The following is a 19,605-nucleotide window of genomic DNA, read 5'->3' as shown; positions in this document are numbered from 1 at the left end:
TTCCTTTTCTCCATAGGTAGCCTGTTCCAGGTATTTCATTATGGTAATGACAAATACATATTTAATAATCTACTATAATTGTATGTCATATAAACAATGATATTGGTGATATATTTGTACTTTGTGAATAGTATATATATGTGGATACCAATAAAGTATAGATACATAAAAGATGAAATATAGATCACATAATATTTAATGAGTATAATATATACAGGTGGTCTCCAACTTATAATGGTTTGGCTTATGATTTTTCATACTATCATTCTGTTTTTCCACGTTCAGCACAATATTCAGTAAATTGCATGCGATATTCAACACTTTAGTGTTCAGTAGGTTGTGTGTCAGATGATCACCCAGTTGTAGGCTAACGCAGTGGTCTGAGTGCTCTTAGGTAGACTAGGCTGAGGCTAGGTGAGGTGTGTTAAATGCATTTCCAACTTAAGATATTTTTAACTTACATACAGATGGAACCTTATTGTAAGTACAGAGATCTGTATGTATTAATATATTTACAATACATTTAAATTGTGTTACTCTCTATGAAACCTAACATGTAAAATAACAGCAATCTAAGCAATCATATATCTTACTTAATCCAACTCATGCAAAGTATTAGTATTTCAACGTCATTGTAATCAATGTAAAAATATTGAAGGAACCTGTTCCTCCCTCCTTCCCCTTCCTTCCGTTCTGCCTTTCTCTTTGCCTTTCTTTCCTTTGGTACTCAGTCTTTGAAACCGTCTGTGTATGTGGCACCCAGAGCCTGTCTGAATGGGCCTCAACCTTTTCAAGTGCTCAGTCGCCTTTGGGAGCTGGTGGCTGCTCCATCAATGGGCACATGTGTGGTGTCCCCTCCCTCTCTGCCAGAGCTGGCTGAGCGTGGGCCTGATCCTGACAGACAGGGTAGCATGCTCTTGCAATAGCATCCTCGTGGCTGCCTTGGGGACGACTCTTAAAGACACTGTCTGAGCATCTTGGTGCAACAGGGAGCACTTGTGTCAAGCTTCCGGCAGAGGCTTTGTGCAATTATTATTATTATTATTAGTTATTGTTGTTACTTGGGATTGAACCCAAGGGTACTTAACCACTGAGCCACATCCCCAGCCCTTTGGATTTTTAAATTTTGAGACAGGGTTTCACTAAGTTGCTTAGGGCTTCACTAAATTTCTGAGACTGGCCTCAAACTTGCGATCCTCCTACCTCAGGCTTCCAAGTACTGCGTGTGATGTTTGTGCGTGCTTGATAGTGAATGTTGGTGTACCTGGGACAAGATGTGCTCTGAGACTTGTGTTCACTTATGTCCACCTCTTGGGATCAGGCTGATGGAGGATACCTGAGCTCCAGGCACCCCTAGTTTTTAGTGAGGGGGTGCAGATCCTTCTCTCCGAGTCCCTCCTAATCCTACATGGCCCTCTACCTCCTCCTCACTGGATGGCTGCTGATCTGGCTGGTGTCCTCTACCTCCCAGCTTCATTTCCCCTGTCTCTCTCTCTGCTCCTGTGGTTTCGTTGCTAATGCTCCCCAGAGGCCCTTAAAGGCTTTGGCCAGGGTGGCACTGGGTGCAGTGCTGAGAGCTTTAGGAGGTGGGGCCTAGTGGGAGGCCTTTAGGTCATTGGGGGCGTGGCCTTGGAGGGAATCATGGGACCCAGCCCCCTCTGCACTCTCTTGCCTCCTGGCCTGAGCTGAGTGGCTTTGCTTCACGGTGTGCTCCGCCATGATGGGCTGCCTCACCACAGAGGACTGGGGCCAACCAATCAGAACCCCCAAAACTGTGAGCCAGACGAGCATGATGCTCTTGGGAGGTGGTAGAACCTTCAGGAAGTGAGGCCTGGGGGAAAAAAAATTGGGTCATGGGAGTGTGACTTTGAACAGGCTGTGGGAACCCTAAGCCCCCTTATCTCCTTGCTTACTCACCACCATAGGCAGGAGGTTCTGCTCTACCTCATGTTCCTGGGTGTGACATGCTGCTTCAGTACAGACCCAAAGCAATGAGGCCAAGTAAGCATGAATAAAAACCTCTGCCTTTCCTCCTTATAAGTTGATTTTCTTGGGTATTCTGTCACAGTGAGGGAGTGTTTGGCATGGTTATATGACAAAAACTGACTTGCACATCTGCTCTTCAACACCAGCTCTCTGGACCTCACTCTTTTTGTTTTTATTTATTTATATTTTGTGTGTGTTGCAATGAAGATGGAACTCAGGGTCTCACCCATGCGAGGCAAGCACTCTACCACTGAGCACCCACCCCTGCCCCCAGCCCTTTATATGTTTTATTTTGAGACAGGGTCTTACTAGGTTGTGGAGGCTGGCCTCGAACTTGCACTCCTCCTGCCTCAGCCTCCCAAGTAGCTGGGGTCACAGGTGTGCACCACCACACCCAGCTGAGCTCACTCTTCATGACTTCTCCTCTCACTAGTTCTTGTGACTTCACCTCCTACCATTGACATCTCTCTTTCTACATCTGACCTCCCCTCCCACTCCCCACACCAAAACTGACCTCAGCATCCTCCAAACCTCTTCTTCTCTTGCTTCCTCATCTTGGGGACAACCCTGTTGTCCACTTGGCCACTGGGCCTGAGCCTGGGACCCATCCTGACCCTCCTCTTCTTCCCACGTCCTGCCTGTCTGGTCCGAGCCCTCCATCCTCTGCCACCTGGTCCCTGCTTGGCCCCTGCCCCTTTCTCCTGGATGCCCAGCCTGTCTCTCTGAGGCCATCCTGCCGCCTCTCTGCCTTCCTTCGGAGTGCCACCCTGCCCCCGCTGCTCCCTCACTTCCTGTGTACCTGTCCATACTCTTCTACATTCCTTCTCTGCCCTGGCCACCTTCTAGCTCTCCTGACCTGAGGAATAAGTGGGACCCAGCGAGGCTCCCTCCCCCATTCAGGAAGCAGATCCATCCCCCAATCCGGGCCTGCCATGGTCTTCTGCAAACAGTCGGAGGCTGGGAGTGGGATCCGCCTGGGGTTGACCAGCCCAGCCCGAGAGGGAAGTGGGCTGGAAGGCCAGCGGATTGCCCAACGTGCGGCCTGGGGAATCTGCTGGGTCAACAGGTTTGGAAAGGGGAAGTGGTGGGGGAAGGAAGTGGACGATGGGCTTGTCCTCCCTGCCACACTCCCTGAGCCCCAGCCTCCGGGACCCTTGGTTCTCACTCACTGGGCTGCTCTTTGAACCTGGGTCCCCCAGGCCAGGGGCCAGAGCCACCCCCATCAGTGCCATGTGACTGACCTCTGCACCTCGCATGACTAGGGGCCAGGAGCTTGTCCCTCTGGACCAGAACCACCCACCAGCAAGGTAATGTGAGTCAGGAGGAGACCCTCACTTCCTGCAGTCAGGCAGGGGGCACGTCCAAAGAACCAAAATGATCCGGTAAAATTAACTTGGGGAATACATTTTATTGAACTCGATATATTTAAGATAATGTCATTTCCACACGTGAGATAAACATGTGGACATAAACACATCCTGGGGCTGCGTGTGGCGTCCCTAGCCCGTGCCATGCCCTGGGGTCTGCCCTGGGGTCTAGCACAGCACACAGACAACTCAATAGTCTCTCTCTCTCTCTCTCTCTCTCTCTTTTTAATGGACTAAGTCTCTGAAATCTGATGTGAATTTTATACTCAAAGTACCTCCTACCACGGATCTGCCTCATTGAAATGCTCAGCAGTCTCCTGTGGCCAGTGGCTACAGTGTGAGACCCTCGGGGAGAGACCTTCTTGGCTAACATTCAGGACATCTACACATCTCTCCCTCCCTCCCTCCCTCTCTTTCTTCTTTTCCTTTTCCCTCCCCTCCTTCCCTCCCTCCCTCCTTTCTGCCCCCCCCCTTTTTCTTTCCTTCTTTACCAGGGATTGAACCCAGCTGAGCCACACCCCCAGCCTGTTGTTTTATTTTTTGTCTTGAGACAGTGTCTCACTGAGTTGCTTGGGCCTTGCTAAGTTGCTGAGGCTGGCTTCGAATCTGTGATCCTCCTGCCTCAGCCTCCTAAGCCTCTGGGATTATAGGCATGCACCACTGTGCACCTGGCAGCATCCACGAATTACTAACATCTGACACGTGGAACTCTGGGCCTCTTGCCCTCTGAGGCTGCTGTAACATTCTAGAATCCTGTGATTTAAATAGTCTGTAACTCGCATTGCAGGACCCCTTGGGCCAGCATTCTGGGATTCCGACATTCTAGGAGTCTCTGGGTCTAACACTCCACCTCAGGGTCTTTGATTTAGATCAAGGGGTCAGCAAATCCGGCCCACGACTTGTTGTTGTGAATAAAGTTTGATTGGACACAGTCAAGCCCGTTCTGTCTGTGGCCTATCATCAGGCCCTGGTTGTCTTCTTGACCCACAAAAACAAAAATATATGCTTTCTTTTTGCAGAAAAAAAACTGCTGTGGTTTGACTGACCCCCCAAAACTCATGAAATTTACTCTCCATCATGAGGCATAAGGAGGGATGGAACTAATCTGTCTCTGATGTTTGGAGGTGAGACGTTTGGGAGGTAATCAAGGTTAAGTCAGGCCAAAAGAGTCGGGCCCTAATGTAATGAAACTGAGCTTAACCTGAGTCACCATGTGATGTCCTTATGCTGCCACCAGCAAGAGGGCCTTCCTAAGAGGCAGGTCCTCTCTCTGGGCTCTCTCAGCCTCCAGAACTGTAAGATGAATAAACCTTTATTCTTGACAAATTATGCAGTCTGTGGTAGCCAGGTACAGTAACCAGAAAACAACCAAAACATGGACACTCACCCTTGATCTAGATATTCAAAGACTCTAGGATGTGGTTTCATATGTCTAGTTTATGACTGTGTTTAGTAACTTGAGCATAGGTTAAGGCATTCTTTTTCATGCATCGGTATTACCTAATATGTATTGTTTGACAGCATATTGTTCGAAAGGGAAATGAGGTTATGCTTCCCCATCTAGCCGCTCACCCTACCTCCTGTCATTCCATTAGGTTGAACCCAATAAAATGATTCAATTCACTTTGGGGTGTGGGAAGGTAACCGTTTATTTATTTATTTATTTTTCTTTTTTGGTGGTTGAACCTGGGGTGCTCTACCAGTGAGCTATACTCTGAGCTCCTGTTACTTTTTTTATTTTGGAGTGGGATCTCACTAAGTTGCTGAGGCTGGCCTTGAACTAGCAATCCTCCTGCCTCAGCCTCCCAGGTTGCTGGGATCACAGGCCTGCACCACTGCACCTGGCTACTTGTTGTTTTTGAAAACTCGTGGTAAAGTGCACATGCCATAAAATTTCCCCGTTTAGTAGGCTCAACGTGTTGTGAACAGTTGTGCAATTGTTACTGCTGTCTAGCTCCAGGACATTTTCATCACCCCAAGAGGAAACCTCATGCCCCTGAAGCAATGGCTCCTCCATCCCTCCCTCCCCAGCCCCTAAAACTGCGGATCGGCTTGTGTCTATGGATTTTCCATGATTTCCTTGGACCTACAGAAATGGCCACTTTACATGAGCTGACTTGATCATTTTCTAGGATCTTCTCATTCTAGATTTCTCCTGGGAAGAAATGGCTGGTGGCCGAGAGGTTTGTGCTCTGTCCCCCACAGGGTAGCTGAGAATGAGCCCCCCAGGGCCTCCCCAGGCCTGTAGGGACCCTGTGCATAGTTCACCCCCGGGTCCCCAAGTAAGAGCCTCTAGCTCCAGGGACACCACAAAAACTTTGCCACCCAGAATCAGAGAACCTTCTGCTAATGACTCCGTGACCTGCTGAGGGGACCAAGGGGATGTTTGTCTCTATGGGGGAGGGGTCAGGCTCAGCCAGGACAGTGTCACCCAGAGGGTGACCAGAGATGCCTGCGTCACAGAGCCAGTTCCAGCTTCTTGACTCAGAAATGACTTCCTCTAGCAACATGATTCTATTCTCAAACAGCATCAAACAGCAACGAAAGTATAAAAATATCCCCCTCAACTTCTGAAGCAAGCAGAGAGAGAGGGGAGGGCAGAAAAATCTGCTGAATGAAGAGGTTCCCGAACTGGGCTGTGGCTACTTCCTCTCGAGAAGCTTACAGGGTGCGTGTGTCCTAAGAATGTTTAGTCTGTTCTTGTTTCTCTCTCTCTCTCTCTGTGCTGGGGATAGAACCCAGGGCCTCGTGTTGTTAATTTAACAAACGCGTACCTAGCTGTATACAGGCTGAACCTCCCTAATCGGGAAATCTAAAATCTGAAATATTCCAAAAATCTGAGACTCTTTGCATACTCTCGGGATACCACAAGAGGAAAATTCCACCCCTGACCTCATGGGAGGAGTCACAGTCAAAATACAGATGCACTGAAAATACTGCATAAAATTATCTTTAGTCTCAGCTGGACAAGGTGTGGCGTGCACACCTGCAATCCCAGTTCCTCGAGAGGCTGAGGCAGGAGGCCAGCCTGGGAAATGTAGACCCTGTCTTAAAATGAAAAGGACTGGGGATGTGGCTAATGGGTTTTATCTCCAGGACTGTCCCCCCACCCCGAAAAATTATCTTCAGGCTCTAGTTATATATGAAACGTCAAGTGATTTTCGTGTTTGGACTTCTTGTCACATCCCCAAGATTTGGCATTAGGCATAAGGAAATATTCCAAAATCAGAAGCACTCTGGTCTCAAGCATTTTGGATAAGGGATGTGCCACCTGCACCAGGTGCCAGGTGCCGGTCTGTGGGTTTTAAGTCCAGTCACCCATTTAGTGTTCACTGCATCCTCTCGCTTCACAGATAAGGCAGTGAAGGCTCAGAGAGACCAAGACCTAAAACTCACCAACAGTGGACCTAGAAGATGAATCTTATCATCCTGGCTCCTGAGTTCAGGTTTTCAGCCATGGTGAACAGGAGAGGCGGTTAAGAACCACTATGATGCTGGGTGCAGTGATGTACCTTGTAATCTCAGCGACTAGGGAGGCTGAGGCAGGAGGATCACAAGTTGGAGGCCATACTCAGTAATTTATCGAGGCTCTAAGCAACTTAGCCAGAACTTGTCTCAACATAAAAAGGGCTGGGGATGTGGCTCAGTGGTTAAGTACCCCTGGATTCAATCCCTGGTACAAGACAAAAAGAAAAACACAATAAGAACCACTATGGCCAAGGTCTTCCCATTTACAGGTGGAAAATTGAGGCCCAGAGAAGGGATGATAGTGCTCAGCTGTCTTGACCTTTTGGGGCAGGATGTTTTCCTTGGAACATTCGCGGAAGGCTGAATATTTATCTGTCTGCGGATACCAGGAGGGAGGGCTGGACATGTAGCTGGAAGCCAGGGGCAGGGGGCAGGGGGCTGTTGGTTCTTGCCGGAAGGACCTCGAAGGGTGCTGTGTGTGTCCTAAGCCAAGCCAAGACCACCAAACCCTGGAGGTCACACTACACCAGGAAGCTGGTGACCTCAAGATTAGGGTTTGGGACGGGGTCAGTTTTCCACCCACCTTCCACCTCCTCGAGCCCTCTCGACCTTCCCGGCTGCCCTGTAATTATGGTATGTGTGCGTCATGGGAAGAAGACAGGACAAACACACCCTGGGGCCGGGACCAGGCCACTCCTGTTTTCCCTGGTTAAAAAGCCTTGCCGGGGCCAGTGCTTGGAGAATCCAATAGGAACCCGGCAAACAGGGCCAATTTGCGATCCCAAGTGGTGTCTGAACACACGGAGCACTTTTGGAAGACAAGGTAAGGAGGGAGGGAAGAAGGAGGGGCGGGGCTTCACCACCTTGGCCTCCTGGATCGTTACTTTCAGCATCTGGGACGAGAAGGGAAGTCTTACTGTGGCCACATTGAAATTCATGTCACAGCCCTGGGCGGCCCACCCAGAAAACCCCTGTGAAGGTGGGAGCGTGTTTTGTCACATTCGGATGTGCTTTGTCCCTCTGTGACCCGCAGGAATTCTTGCAGTTGCTGGTGAAGCTATTGAGCACAGCAGCGAGTCTGCTGAGCGAGCCTTTAGCTTTGGCGACTGACTCAGCGGCTGGCGGTCCACACTGGTGTGTGACTTACACACACGGAGCACTGCAGCTCTGAGATGGTGTTGTTTTTTTTTTTTTTTTTTTTTTTTTGGTGCCAGGGATGGAATCCAGAACCTCACATGTGCCAGGCAGCGGCTGTGTCACTGAGTCATACCCCAGCCCTGTGACTCTTCATAAACGGAACACACCCATGTATCCAGCCTTAGCATGAACCCCATCCCTGGTGTCCCAGGGGGGGCTCCTCAAAGATAGTTGATCGTGACTTCTAACACCCCAGAGTCCCTCTATCTTTTTTTTTTTTTTTGTACCAAGGATTGAACCCAGGGATACTTAACCACTGAGCTGCATCCCCTGTCCTTTTTATTTATTTATTTATTTTATTTTGAGACAGGGTCTTGCTGATTTGCTGGGGTTTCACTAAATGGCTGAGGCTGGCTTTGAACTCTCCATCTTCCTGCCTCGGCCTCCCAAGTAGCTGGGATTGCGGGCGTGGGCCACCACAGCCTGCTCCTTTGCCTGTGCTTGAACTTGATGTGAATGGAATCATTCAGTCCTCAATGCGATGTCATGGACTCCGTCCCTGTTCCCTCCCCCAGCTGTAGACCATGCCGCGGTGTGACTATACAGGTGTGTCCCCAGCTGGGCTTTTGACCAGCGTGTACGTGCTTTTCCAGGAAGGGGTAGGATTGTGGGTCAGGGGAGAGGACCCCACATTCAGTGGCAGTGAATTCCACCCTGGAGTTCCCAGGGCAGAATTCCAGCCAGACTGGCAGATGGCCAAGCACGCATGCGCAGAGACGCACATCTAATGGCACTTGTCATCTTGAAAAACTGAAAGAAACTGGGAAGTTTGTTTTAGAAGTGCTGGGGATTGAACTCGGCCTCGGGCACGCTAGGCAAAGGCTCTGCCGTGAGTTCCATCCCCAGCCCTTGAGAGGTTGAAAGAATCTCCTAGTTTCTGTGTGTCCATCCGCGTCTTCCTTCTTTCCGTTGCCAGGTACTTACTAACTGTGTGCTGAGTACTGTTCTGGATGCTGGGAACAGTGTGGAGCCCAGAGCAGGGCGGGGCTGATGTTCTGGGAAATGGGGATAATAATAATATTGATTTTCTGGGAAATGGGGATAATGTCATGCTCACTTCCTAGGATTGTTATGAGGCACATAATAGGTATTCAATGAATATCGCCTGTTATTTTATTTATTTAAAAAAATTTTTAGTTGTAGTTGAACATGATACCTTTTATTTATTTATTTATTCATTTATTTGTATGTGTTGCTGGAATGGAACCCAGTGCCTCACATGTGCTAGGCAAGTGCTTTACCACTGAGCCACTAACCCCAGCCCCATCATCTGTTATTTTAATTATCAAAAAGAATAATGGCCGTCATGTTTTATCTGTAGATTGAAGCATGTAAACATAGTCTTTACAAACACACAAATGTAACTTATCGTAAAAGTGATAAAATAACGCTTCTCGTGACGATCATTATCATTATTACCAGAGGCCATTCTCACCAGGTCTGAGGCTGGTGACCAGGCATGACCATGCAGCCACAGACTGATTTTGAAGAAGGAGGTGGGCGGGTGTAGACAGCGGGAAGCCGATCCAAGACAAACTAAGTGGAAAAGATGAGGAGATGGGACGTGGGTGTCCAGTGTCTTGGTTTCTGCTTAGAATGTTCAGGAGGAAATGCTGTAAAGTGGTCTAGTTGCTTATGCGCAGGAAGTTTGATGGTTTTAATCAGCAGGAGCTGAGGGGTAGGGGTAGGGGTAGGGGTAGGGGTGGGGGTGGGGGTGGGGGTGGTGGATGGTCACCAGGGCAGCTGGGTGAGTGATGCTCACTGTGGCCCAGCGCTGTGTGCAGCTCCCCTCCATGATGTGCCCGTTCAATGCCCTTGGAGGCAGGCATATCATCACCCCCTTCTACAGATGGGGGGCTGAGGCCGAGGACTGGGGAGGGCTTGGATTTACAGAGGCTGTGCACATTTCACTCTGGGGACGATGACAGCAGAGTGCCTAACACAAAATGTGGCTTGACCTCGTAGGGCTGCCAGGCAGGATGGGGAGTGACTCGACTTCCTCCCTGTCCTTCCTGTTATGTTAGCACCAGCTGAAGCTCTGGGCAGTGCCAGCCAACCCATAATAGTCAGCAGAGAGCCACAGGGCCACTCTGACATGGGGCAGGTCAGGGACTCCTCCTGGGTCCTCTTGTCCCCAAAGCTCCATCTGTTGAGTCCCACTCTGTGCCAAGTGCGTGGCGCGCATGGACTCCTCAGGGTCCCACAGGACGGGCGAGGGGTCCTCCTTGGTGACTCCCTTCCCAGGTCAGGAAGTGAGGGGGCCACTGCAATCCCCAGAGCAGGTTACGGAGCCTGGATCTGCTGGGGCCTGGAGCTGTGTCGCTCCCCAGCCCTGGAGTCTCAGGTTAGGGATGACGGACAGCCCGAGGCCCAGGCTCCAGAGAGGGGCGGACAGGGGTGGAAACTCGGTTCTGTCCTCTCCTTACCTGAGTGATCTTGGATAAGTCACCTGTGTTGTGCTTCGGTTTCCTCACCTGCAGAAGGGGTTTAACATCACAGTGTCAAGGTCAGAGGGTTGGTCCAGGAAGGAGGATGACACAATGTTCAAAGCCGCTTGGACCAATGCCTGGGACCCAACCCGAGGTGCCCAATAGAGGGTGACGTCTAATAGGAAGTCCTAATCATTGCTGGTAGATCCTGTTGCCTCTCTGCTCAGCACCCTCCCATCTCCCACCTCATTAGTAATACAAGACAGAGTCCTTAGGAGCCCAGTGGACCCACGTACTCTGCCCCCCCCCCACTTCCTTCCAGCCCCCCTGCTCTCCTGCCTCAAGGCCTCTGCACTGGCTGTTCCCTCTGCCTGGAACACCCTTCCCCGGATCTTCACGGCACCCTTCCTCAATTCCTTTAGTTTCCTCTCAAATGTCACCAACTCAGAGAAGTGTTCCCTGTGTGATGCCCACCCTCCAGAGCCTTTATCACCTTAGGAACCCCTGTGTATTTTGCTCATCTCTGTCTTGACCGGCTGAATCCTCCCCCTGCAGGGTCAACTCCCAGGGGAAAGCCTTTTGTCTGTCTTGGCCTGCTCAGGCGCCTCAGTGCCTGGAACAGCACCTGGAACAGAACAAGTGCTCAGGAACTGTGTCTTGTGAATGAGAGAATTGTCGAGAATTCATATTTTATGTGTCCCACCTTCCCAATATTATCACTGCTTTTTTATTTATTCATTTTTGGGATACTGAGGATTGAACTCAGGGACACCATTCAACCACTGAGCCCCATCCCCAGACCTATTTTGTATTTTATTTAGAGCAGGGTCTCACTGAGTTGCTTAGTGCCTCGCTTTTGCTGAGGTTGGCTTTGAACTCATGATCCTCCTTCCTCAGACTCCTGAGCTGCTGGGATTACAGGTGTAATCACCACCATGTCCGGCTTATCATTGCTTTTAAGAATTACAAGTAGTAGGATTCAATTGTTCTCCATCTGTGAGCCAGTTACATGGGTATATTCAGGGTATGAAACCCAGAAAGCTGGACCTTTGTGACATGAGCACTCAGGTCCAAGGGTTTTTTTTTTTTTTTTTTTTTTTTTTTTTTGTGGTGCTGGGGATTGAACCCAGGGCCTTGTGCATGCAAGGCAAGCACTCTACCAACTGAGCTGTATCCCCAGCCCGTGTTTTACTCTGATCTCATTTATGTTAAAAAAGGATGAGAAGATTGCTTATGTGTACATTTTCACTGTATCAAGATTAGAAAATGCAGATGAAGAAGAACTAAGATAAATACTTCCGTTGTGAATACAGACAGCCGTTTCCCCCTCTTGATGAACAGAGTACACTATTTCATTTCAATTGCTTTTCACTTTTATTTTTATTTTTTATAATTATAAGAGGAAATTCTTTCCTTTTTTTTTCTTTCTTTTGAGATGGGATCTTGCTATGTTGCCGACACTGGTTCAAAATTCCTGGGGCTCAAGTGATGCTCCTGACTCAAGTAATAATTGGCTAAGGTTCTAGTAAATTAATATTTTGTTAATTCCGAGATTTTTATTGTGATAGAATTCTTCTCCTTCTCCTTCTCCTTCTTTGGTACCAGGGATTGAACCCAGGGGCCCTCGACCACTGAGCCCCATCCCCAGCCCTATTTTGTATTTATTTAGAGCAGGGTCTCACTGGGTTGCTTAACGCCTCTGTCTGGCTTTGACTTTATGATCCTCCTGCTTGGCCTCCAGAGGCACTGGAATCTGTCAATAAAGCTGGGTGTGGTGGCCTCCTTGACAGAGTTCTAACATGATGTTCTAGGATTCCACCATACTGAGGAGCTCCTGCTCCAGTGTATTCCCATTCTAGAATCCCAATGTTCTAAGCTGTTGGAGTTCTAAAGATGCGATACCCTAGGACTCCAGGATGCGCACCAGCCAGCGTTCTAACATTTTGGCATTCAGGAGTTCCAGTCTTCTGTACTGGGCACAGTGACACATGCCTGAATCTCTGCGAATCAGGAAGCTAGGGCAGGAGGATAGCAAGTTAGAAGCCAGCCTCAGCAACTTAGTGAGATTTTTTTTTTCCAAAATAGAAAATAAAAAGAGCTGGGGATATAGGTTGGTGGTAGAGTGCCCCTAGGTTCACAAAAAGAAACAAAGAAAAAAAAAAAAAGGATTAGACTCTTCTGATGGTCTGAATCCCAGGGGTGCAATATTCCAGAATTCCGAGGCGTGAGTTCTAAACCCTGGTTAGAAGCCAGTGGTCTAAGCACGGGCATGCATGTCTCCAGGATGCTGAGGGAGGAGCTTCTAGGATTCCCAAAGCCTTGGGAGTTTTCTTCTCTGAAATTTCCCTGGGCGTCTCTCCCGCCCAGGTGTCTGGACCCCAATGGAGAACGATTCGCTCAGCTACCCCTACGAGTACGGGGACTACAGTGACCTTCTGGATGTCCCCGTGGACTGCCCGGACGGCGCCTGCCTCTCCACCGACACGATCCGCGTGGCCCCTCTGCTGCTGTACTCTGCGGTCTTCCTGCTGGGCGTGCCGGGCAACGTCATGGTGGCCTGGGTGGCGGGGAAGGAGGCCAGCCGGAGGGTTGGGGCCACCTGGTTCCTGCACCTGGCCGTGGCCGACCTCTTGTGCTGTTTGTCCCTGCCCATCCTGGCGGTGCCGATCGCCCGGGAAGGCCACTGGCCCTACGGGGCCGCGGGGTGCCGGCTGCTGCCCTCGGCCATCCTGCTGTCCATGTACGCCAGCGTCCTGCTGCTGGCCGCTCTCAGCGCTGACCTCTGCCTGCTGGCCCTCGGGCGCACCTGGTGGGCAGCGGCTCAGCGGACTCGTGCCGTGCGGGTGGCGCAGGGCGCGGCCTGGGCGCTGGCCTTGCTGCTGACCGCGCCCTCGGCGCTGCACCGCCGCCTGCACCAGGAGCACTTCCCCGCCCGGCTCCTGTGCGTGGTGGACTATGGGGGCTCCGCCGCGGCCGAGGGCGCCGTGACCGCCCTGCGCTTCATCTTCGGCTTCCTGGGGCCCCTGGTGTTCGTGGCCGGCTGCAATGGTGCCCTCCTGTGCCGAGTGACCCGACGCCACTGGCCTCTGGGCGTGGCGGTCGTGGTGGGGTTTTTCGTCTGCTGGGCCCCCTACCACATCCTGGGGCTGGTCCTCACCGTGGCTGCCCCAAACTCCACGCTCCTGGCCCGGGCCCTCCGCGCTGAACCCCTGGTCGTGGGCCTGGCCCTTGCTCACAGCTGCCTCAATCCTATGCTCTTCCTATATTTTGGGCGGGCTCAACTGCAACGGTCACTGCCAGCTGCTTGTCACTGGGCCCTGAGGGAGTCTCAGGATGAGGAGGAAAATGCAGTAAGCAAGGTATTCACCAGTCATGATCTGGTGTCAGAGATGGAAGTGTAGGCAAGAAGGACATTGGCTTTTTAATCTTCTATTCCATTTCACAAATAGCTTCAGGCAAAGCTGGATCCAGGAGTTTCATTTTCTCCATTCATTCAAAGAACATTCATAGGCCCTTGCTGTATGCCAGGCCCTGATATAGGCATCAGGGTACAGTAGTGACCAGGACAGACACAAATTCTGCACTCAAAGAGCTGATGTTGTAAGGGAGGAAGACAGACAATAAGCAAGTAAATGAACATGGAATATGGGAAGGGTGATAAGTCTAAGAAACCTAAAAGAGACAAACGGGACTGGATGGGGCAGGAGATGTCAGTCAAAAAAGGTCTCTGGGGTAAGGTGATATTTGAGCCCAAACCTACACAAGGGGAGCAGGAGTTGTGCTTATAACTGGGAGAAAATTGTTCCAAGCAGAGGAACCAGCAGCATATCATGTGTAAAGGCCCTGAGGTGGCTGGAGGCAGAGCACTTGCCTAGTAAGTCCCAGGAAATATTTTGGCCCTACTTATACTAAAAATTATTTGTTGTTTATCTACAATTCAAACACAGAGCACTCAGTATTTTTTTCCAAGTTCCCTACTCTGAGTGCTTGATTGACTTAGATTTTAATAAAACCCCTCTCTGGTTGCTGGTGGAGATGTCTAGAGAAGGAAGCAGGAAGTAAGGAGCCAAGTGAGGAGGTTACTGCAATCGTCCATGCAAGAGGTGGTCAGGGTGGTAGAGCAGAGGTACTGGGAGGCTATTTTGACAAAAGGCCATGTCCAAACTCCTTGGCTTGGCATTCGAGGCTTCTCTCCACCACTTCCACTCTAGCTTCTCAGACCCCATAGGAGGCAGAATAATGGCTGCCAGTGTTGTGCACGTCCTAATTCCCTGGCGCTGTGAAACCCTACATTGCAAAAGGGACTTGCAGATGTGATGAAGTTAGGGATGGGGACATTATTCTGGCCTGTCCAGGTGGGCCCAAAGTCATCACAAGGGTCCTTTAAAGAGTAAAGTAGGAGATCTGAGTCAGTAGCAGAAGATGTGATAACCAAAGCAGAGCCTCCAGTGACAAGAGGAAGGAGCCACAAGCCAAGGAATGCAGGTGGCCTCCAGAAGCTGAAAAAAGTCAGGGACAGATTCTCTCCCAAACTTCCAGAAGGAAAGCAGACCTACCAACACCTTGACTTCACACTTTTGACTGCCAACATCTTAAGAGAACAGGTCACATTGTTTTCAGTGGCTATGTTTGTTACAGCGGCCACAGGGAGCTCATACAAACTGCCTGGGCTGTCTTATTTTCGTGCCTCTGGGCCTTTTCTCAAGCTGGCACTGCTGCCTGGAATGCCTGTCTCATCTATGCTGCCTGATTTGGTGATCACAAGTCACCTATGACTATCCAAACTAAAATTAATTGCAGTTTAAAATTTAGTCCTCAGGTTTACTGGCCATGGTTCAAAGGCCCAGTAGCCAAATGTGGTTAGTGGCTGTCATATCGGACTGTATAGGTATAGAACATTTCCATCACTGCAGAAAATTCTAGAAGACCAGGCCTCTCTAGAATCTCCTTTAGAATTTCATCAGTTTGGGGATTTCTTTTCTTTCTTTCTTTTTTTTTCCTGAATTGGGGATTGAACCAGGGGTGCTTTGCCACTGAGCTACATCCCTAGCCCTTTTTAAAAATTTTAAACAGGATCTCACTAAGTTGCTTAGCGCTCACTACATTGCTGAGGCTGACCACTTGCGATCCTCCTGCCTCACGCCCATATTGCTGGGATCACAGGTGTGTGCTACGGCACCTTGCTGCTTGGGTCTTTTAAACCCCGTGAGTGGCACCTGTGTGGGTGGCACTTTGCACGTTTCTCCTTTAGAGTATATATTAGTCATCTTTTTGTGACTTTCACCACATTCTCGACACAAGCTACTTATGAAAAAGAGAGGTTTGTTTGGTTTAGAGTGTAGGAAGCTAAAAGCCCAAGTTGCATAGCTCAGGCTCAGCGAGGCCTCCCTGGTCTGCACCACCTCGTGGTGGTCGGAGGGTGAGGAGCAAGCCCACTGCCTTCCAGCCAGGAGCCGAGAGCTGGGCGGGTCCAGGCTTGCTCAGCCAGCCAATGAAGGCTCAAGGAACTGCAGAAGCCCTCCCATTGATTTAAGGATCACTAGGCCCCACCTCTTAAAGGCGCCACAGCATCTCGGAATAGCGTCATTCCAAAGACCAGCCTACAATCATAGGAACCTTAGGGAAGGGGGGACTCAATCCAATCACATCCAGACCACAGCAAGGTAGTTCTCACATTAACCCACAGACAGGGTGAGAGGCTTCATTTTACAAGCTGAGGACCAGGAAGAGGAAGTCATTTGCCCAAAAATCACACAGCAAGGACACTGGAGAGCTGGAATTTGATTTCATTTTTACTTGACTCCAATGCTCATACTCTTCATCACCAAAGTTTTCCTGCAGGGCCTTACTCAAATGGCATGTCCTCCAGGGAGCCTTCCCCAATTCATGACCTTCTTAAGCAATGGTGCTTTTCTGTACTGTGAGTCTCAGGAGCACAGTTCTCAGATGAACCACAAATTCCTCAAGAGTGACAACTGGACCTGTTTAATTGCTGTCTCTCCGCTCCTCTCCTATACCTTAGAAACAGCCAGATTGCCTTATATTTGTCTAGATCCTTTCCCCCCAACTAGACTGTGGGCTCCCTGATGGTGGAGACCTCTTTCTGGCTATTTCCTTTTACTTCATTGGATATAGGAACAGAATTTAGGTTCTCAACAATTCATGTTTTATTTTCAGTATTTTATTCAGAATTGTTATGCATGAATTATCAAGACAGTCTGTTTTGTACAATGAATTGTTTTTTTCCTGGGACAATTTATAGTACTGCTTGAAAGGTTGGGAAAAATCTTTCCATGAATCCGACAGGGCCAGGTGCCACTTGGGTGTTCCTGGATAACTTTTAAAAACAACCTTGATAGGGTTCAAATTCTTTCATACCTTATTTTATGAGCCTTTTAAAAAAATAATAAGAGTAAATTTCACGGGAGCTTCCAAATGTATTTCTGTGCAATTTTACATAAAATTTTCTTGATCATTAAAAATAACCAGTTTTTTTATTTATTATAAATTTTCCTTGTTTTTGTTCTTGTTGATATTTGTTTATTTTTGATAATAAAATAGTGATTTTCTTAAGTTTTCAAAGAACCATGTCTTGATGATTTTTCCAATAATTAGTCTCAAGTGTGCTACTCAATCCTACTGTTGGTAGGTTGTGACTTTTTTTGTTTTGGTCCTGGGGATTGAACCCAGGGGCACTTAACCACTAAGCCACATCCCAACTCTTTTTATGTTTTATTTAGAGACAGGGCCTCACTAAGTTGCTGAGGCTGGCCTTGAACTTGTGATCCTCCTGCCTCAGCCTCCCAAGCTGCTGGGATTACAGGCACTCACCACCAAGCTTGGCAGTTTGTGACCTTATTCTGATCTTCCTTTTTTTTTTCTTAACAATTGTAGGTCTTGTTTGGAAATCTTAAGTAAAATTCTTAGTTTGTTTCTGCTGCTTCCTCTTTTGATAATAATATATGGATTGCCTTCTCTCTATATGAGGTTATTTCCCAAATGTTTGATAATTATATCCAACAGCCTATCCGACATCCACACCTGATAGTCAATGAATAACCCAAACTTTACACGGGCTGAGCATCTCTGATGTGAAAGTCTGAAATCCAAAATGCTCCAAAATCCCAAATTTTTGAGTGCTGAAATGATGGCATGAGTAGAAAATTCCACAGCTCACCTCATGTGATGTGTTGCAATTAAAATGTTAGCCACGACACTTGGGCTTGGGTCGTGGCTCAGTGGTAGAGAGCTTTCCTAGCCCATGTCAATCCTCAGCACCACATAAAAATACATAAATAAAAATAAAGATATTATGTCCATCTACAACTAAAAAACATTTTAAGAAATGTTAGACATGCTAAGAGATCATGTAAAACTAACTATGTGTATAAGGCTATGTGTATAAGTCTATATAAATCATAAATAAATTTTCTGTTTAGACTTGGGTTCTATGCCCAAGATAGAGCGCTCTCTCTCTCTCTCTCTCTCTCTCTCTCTCTCTCTCTCTATATATATATATATATATATATATATATATATGCAAATATTCTTAAATCTGAAAAAAAAATGAATCCCAAAACACTTCTGGTCCTAAATACTTTGGATAAGGGACACTCAACCCGTGTGCTCAAGACTGAGCACTGATTTTCTTTCTTGGCCCTCCTCATACTCTTTTTGAGCTCAGTGGACAGCAGCTCCATACTTCCAGGTGCTTAGGATGGAAAAAAAATTAGGCTCATTCCCGTCGTCTCTGTTTGCATCAGATGCTATAGCCAAGGCACCAGCCAGCCTCTCTGTTTTTTTTTTTTTTTTTTTTTTGAATATCTCCAGAATCCAACCACCACGCGCAAAATTTAGGATCATTCCCTCTGCCGTGACCTTGGCCCGAAGCTGCCATTTCTCACATTCTTATCGACCACCTTACTTCCTCATTACCCTTTTCTCATCTGGACTCTCTGTTCTCCACACGGGAGGCATAGTGTCCCATTAAAGCCAAGGGCAGATCCTGTCTCAAGTCCCTCTGGTGACTCCTGCCTCACTCAGAGGACAAGCCAAAGTCTTTGCCATCGCGTCTACTTTCTGTTCCCCTCCTCCCCCACCTCACCCCCACTCTTCCTCCCTCCTCCCCCTCCAGCCACACAAGGCTCCTTGAAGCTTCTGGAACTCATCATGTTTGTTCCCAACTCAACCTTTGCGTTTGCGGTTGCCTCTTCCTGGGATGCTCCCCCTCCAGGTGTCTGCCTGCGTCTCAACTTTTTGCAGCCTTCTGTTCAAATGCTATTTTATGGAAGGTGTCTTCTGACCATGCTACTAAAAACAGCTTCACGCCATATGCTCCCTCTGCTTTGTATTTTTCCTTAGAGCAGGCAATTGCTTAACATCCTGTTGACTTTTATTTTTGCGTCTGCCTCTGTACCTCCCACTAACATGATCTCCCTGGGAACGGGGACTTTTGTCTTTTTCGTTCATGGCTGTCCTCTCAGTTCTTAGAACTTACTCCTGGTCTGAAGCTTGTACCCTCTTAAGGGTAATGCTTTCTTTCTTTTCTTTTTTTTGTACCAGGGATTGAACCCAAGGGTGCTCAACCACTGAGCCACATCCCCAGCCCTTTCTTATGTTTTATTTAGAAACAGAGACTCTACCAAGTTGCTTAGGGCCTTGCTAAATTGCTGTGGCTGGCTTTGAACTCTCCATCCTCCTGCTTCAGCCTTCCATGCTGCTGGGATTAGAGGTGTGAGCCACTGTGACTGGCTGGGTAATGTTATCTTAGGGAAAAGGGAATGATGGGAAGGATATACTAATAAAAATATTTTACATTTATTGAGTTCCTGTATATAATGTTGTGGGAAACAGTTGATGTACACTTTTCCACTTGAGCAATCTTGAACTGTTCAAGGTACTAGGTATTAGGTCTGGGGAATGTAGGTAAGTGATAGAGTGCTTGCCTAGCATAAGTGAGGCCCTGGGTTCCACCCCCAGCACCACTACTAAAAACAAAACAAAAAACCCCAACACTGGGAAAAGTAAGTTGTTAGGATGGTCTTAGGCCTGAGCCTAAGCAACTCCAGTTTAAAAACTCCAGTTTACCCTGCATTCTCACCAGGCACACCCACAGATCCCTCCAGTATGGCCTCAAACAAGTTACTTCCCCTCACCCT

At 48.5% G+C, this 19,605-nt stretch overlaps 1 protein-coding gene across 4 annotated transcripts; it reads left to right on the top strand.

Moving 5' to 3' along the window:
- Nucleotides 1–2,922: 2,922 nt before the first annotated feature.
- On the top strand, nt 2,923–17,938 carry C5ar2 (complement C5a receptor 2). Of its 4 annotated transcripts, none has more exons than XM_046455522.2 (2): nt 2,923–3,293; nt 12,815–17,938. In XM_046455522.2, exon 2 carries the CDS (start codon nt 12,829–12,831, stop codon nt 13,846–13,848), a length of 1,020 nt encoding a protein of 339 aa, XP_046311478.1. In that variant the 5' UTR covers nt 2,923–3,293; nt 12,815–12,828; the 3' UTR covers nt 13,849–17,938. The 4 variants fall into 4 exon arrangements, with proteins under 4 accessions (XP_046311478.1, XP_046311475.1, XP_046311476.1 ...); XM_046455519.2 differs by lacking the exon at nt 2,923–3,293 and adding an exon at nt 7,268–7,644; XM_046455520.2 differs by lacking the exon at nt 2,923–3,293 and adding an exon at nt 8,025–8,564.
- Nucleotides 17,939–19,605: the final 1,667 nt, after the last annotated feature.

This window comes from Marmota monax, unplaced genomic scaffold (genome assembly GCF_021218885.2).
Source record: "Marmota monax isolate L192 unplaced genomic scaffold, Marmota_monax_Labrador192_F-V1.1 WCK01_AAM20220418_F8-fsc00149, whole genome shotgun sequence".
NCBI lineage: Eukaryota > Metazoa > Chordata > Mammalia > Rodentia > Sciuridae > Marmota > Marmota monax.
This window is presented reverse-complemented; position numbering and strand designations above follow the sequence as displayed.

Coding starts and splice junctions, on each gene's coding strand:
- C5ar2 (XM_046455519.2), top strand. CDS start 7,452: ATGGTATGTGTGCGTCATGGGAAGAAGACAGGACAAACACACCCTGGG. Junction 7,645..12,814: donor GAGCACTTTTGGAAGACAAG/GTAAGGAGGGAG, acceptor TCTCCCGCCCAG/GTGTCTGGACCCCAATGGAG.